The 3,160-nt window shown below is 40.2% G+C and overlaps 1 protein-coding gene across 1 annotated transcript in view; it reads right to left on the bottom strand.

Annotated features, from left to right (window-relative positions):
* Positions 1–3,160, bottom strand: part of LOC107493302 (uncharacterized) — a 65,931-nt gene that overhangs the window by 59,773 nt on the left and 2,998 nt on the right. The window contains exon 2 of the mRNA XM_021132358.1: positions 2,856–3,155. Within this exon, the coding sequence (XP_020988017.1) occupies positions 2,856–3,155 (300 nt within the window). The remainder of the gene's footprint in view (positions 1–2,855; positions 3,156–3,160) is intronic.

The raw sequence follows: 3,160 nt of genomic DNA, 5'->3' as shown, positions 1-3,160 counted from the left end.
TTTTGTGCCAGTTTGGGCGTTTAACTCCAACTTCTGTGCCAGTTCCGGCGTTAAACGCCGAGCAGTCTTGAGCTGATTTTGAACGCCGGTTTGGGCCATCAAATCTCGGGCAAAGTATGGACTATTATACATTGCTGGAAAGCCCAGGATGTCTAATTTCCAACGCCGTTGAGAGCGCGCCAATTGGGCTTTTGTAGCTCCAGAAAATCCACTTCGAGTGCAGGGAGGTCAGAATCCAACAGCATCTGCAGTCCTTTTCAGTCTCTGAATCAGATTTTTGCTCAGGACCCTCAATTTCAGCCAGAAAATACCTGAAATCACAGAAAAACACACAAACTCATAGTAAAGTCCAGAAAAGTGAATTTTAAATAAAAACTAATAAAAATATACTAAAAACTAACTAAAATATACTAAAAACATACTAAAAACAATGCCAAAAAGCGTATAAATTATCCGCTCATCAGTGTGTTCTTTGGCTCAAAAACTGTGTTCCAATTACAACTTCAAACAAATTTTTAACATAAAAATTTTCAATTTAAATTAGTGAAATTTTTCAAAAATAGGATTTTAAAAGAAATTTATTATTTTAACCAAGTAGTAACTAAATGCACAAAATCATCAAATAAATATGCAATCAAATATGCAGATGCAACAATGAACAAATAAAGAAAATAAGATTATTGGTGTTGAAAAGAAAGTACTAACCCACGGAGATCGGTATCGACCTCCCCACACTTAAAGATTGCACTGTCCTTGGTGCATGCTGAGATGTGCAGGTGGACGGGTTGTTCCAACTGAAGCTTTTCTTCAAGATTTTGCAGATGGACTTGTCTGTCTCCCCATGTAAACGTCTTCTGATTCCCTTTCGGGTGGCCATCCTGAAAGAAAAAGGGAAGAAAAAGTAACCCAGTAATAAAGATAAGAAAATAAATGAACTATGGGTGGGTTAATGCCAAATGATAATGGTCTCATTTACATGGAAGCTTTAACATGTACGTGAGAAAATGATAGAAGCCGTGGCATACCAGTGGTATAAAATTTGTAACATAGGGGAGGAGAGTGTAAGACAATATAAATTCATGTCAATGCAAAATTAATACAAATAACATAAAAGATTAACATTGACTTAAATAGTATTTCCCAACAGTGTAAAACAAGTTACCAAAATAAATTCAAGAAAAGTTGTAACAGTTGAATAAGAAGGGATATTTAACACCAATGGAAAAATAAAAAATTCAGAAAAGAAAATAAAAATATGCACAAATTTAAAATGCAATGAATGAGATATGCAAATAAATTAAAATAAAATAAAAAAAAGAAGAATGAGAATAGGGAAAGAAGGGAAGAGGAAGTAAATAAGAAAGGAGAAGAAAAATTAGGATTTGGAGGAGAGAAAGATAAGATATGTGGCAATTTTAGGGTGAGCTGTGCGGCGCATGCGACGCGGCCGCGGAAGGCACGCGTTCGCGTGGATGCGCATCAGGAAGGGGGACGCGATCACGTCGGTCACGCGGTCGCGTGACCTGTATTGTGCTGCTGGCGCGAGTGCAGCCTCGCTCCAGCACAACTCTCTGTTCAATATAATTCAATTGCCAAATTAAGGTGACGTGATCGCGTGGGTAATGCGATCGCGTGAGTGTGCATCAGAAGTTAATTGACGCGGCTGCGTCGGCGACGCGGTCGCGTGACCAGGATTGTGCTTCCAGCACCAATCCAGCACCACTCTCGCACAATATAGCATTGTACACCCTTTTACGTCGAAAATGCAGGGCACGCGGCATTAGCACGCCTCCAGCCACGCTCCTGCGTGACTCTCTGTTCACTTTTAATTTTCCTTTCTCTCCAAGTGACGCGGACGCGTCGCTGATGCGATCGCGTCGCGTAGCGAAAAAAAAATTTTTTTATATATGCATGAACAATGCATAATGCAGTGATTAATATGAGTGCTATGCATGATTCCAGGTTTACTAAAGTAAAATGAAAAGGAAATAAAAATAAAAACAAATAATGATGAAATAAACTGAAAAAGAAACGACCATACCATGGTAGGTTGTCTCCCACCTAGCACTTTTAGTTAGAGTCCTTAAGTTGGACATTCGAGGAGCTTCCGGTTAGGGTGGCTTATGTTTAAATTCGTCCAAAAATCTCCACCAGTGCTTGGAATGCCAATAGCCTCCAGGGTCCCAAACTAGGCATGTGAAGCTTCTGAACAGCTTCAAACAGATTTTTAGGTTCCCGGGGTGATAAATGTCAGAATAAACTCCAGGATTCCAAGCCTTGCTTTTAAATCCACCTCCGTTTTGATTTGTAAGTTTCCATTCGGGCGGGTTAAAAAGTAGAATCTCACTGTGGTGACCAAACGTTCTCCGTGATCCATGCAATTGAGCATGATACCAATCCGTGTACTTTGAGGTGAAGCGTGGAATTACCAATCCGTGTACTTCGAGGTGAAGCGTGGAACTTTATTGAACCTTGTGCACCAGCTCTGAGTACGAGCCATTTCCCTTTTACTCTTAAAGCCGCAGAGAGCTCTAAGCTGGCCATCTGTTTCAAGTAAACCATATTTAAGTGAATAAGTAAAATTGTAAGTTAAGGATTGTACCCACTTGAAGCTTGTATTAGGTGGTAGTGGCCTTGGGATAGGTGTTTCTGGTGGTTCTGTAAGTTTTACTCCCTTATGCTCTTCTGTGAATTCCTCCACATCCTTGCAAGAGTCCTTAATTGTATCTGTGTCCGAGTCAAATTCTTCTGTGTCTTCCTCATCACTCAGTCATAGATTGGAGGTTGAGAGAAATCTACCTCTGCATCATTTTCGTATTCACTTGGGGAAGATTCTTCGATTTCAAGGAATTCACTTGCAGATGCAAGTTCATCACTGAGAGAAGAGGACTCGTGATCATCATCATCAAGGGAATTTGCTTCTTGGATTATTCCGTCTGATTCCTCATAAACGACTTGCCTTGGAGATTGTACAGTATCTTCCTTAGCATCAACTGTAGCATCCTGGACGGATTTTTCCTCAATTCTGGATACCCAAGGAAGTTCAGCATCGCCTAGATCTTCAACCAACTCTTCTTCTTGAACAAAGACAGCCTCTTCTAATTGTTCTAGTACAAATTCATTCTCTGCCTTGTCCACTGGAGTCTCTAGTATTTCTTTC

This window comes from Arachis duranensis, chromosome 1 (assembly GCF_000817695.3).
Source record: "Arachis duranensis cultivar V14167 chromosome 1, aradu.V14167.gnm2.J7QH, whole genome shotgun sequence".
Lineage (NCBI taxonomy): Eukaryota > Viridiplantae > Streptophyta > Magnoliopsida > Fabales > Fabaceae > Arachis > Arachis duranensis.
This window is presented reverse-complemented; position numbering and strand designations above follow the sequence as displayed.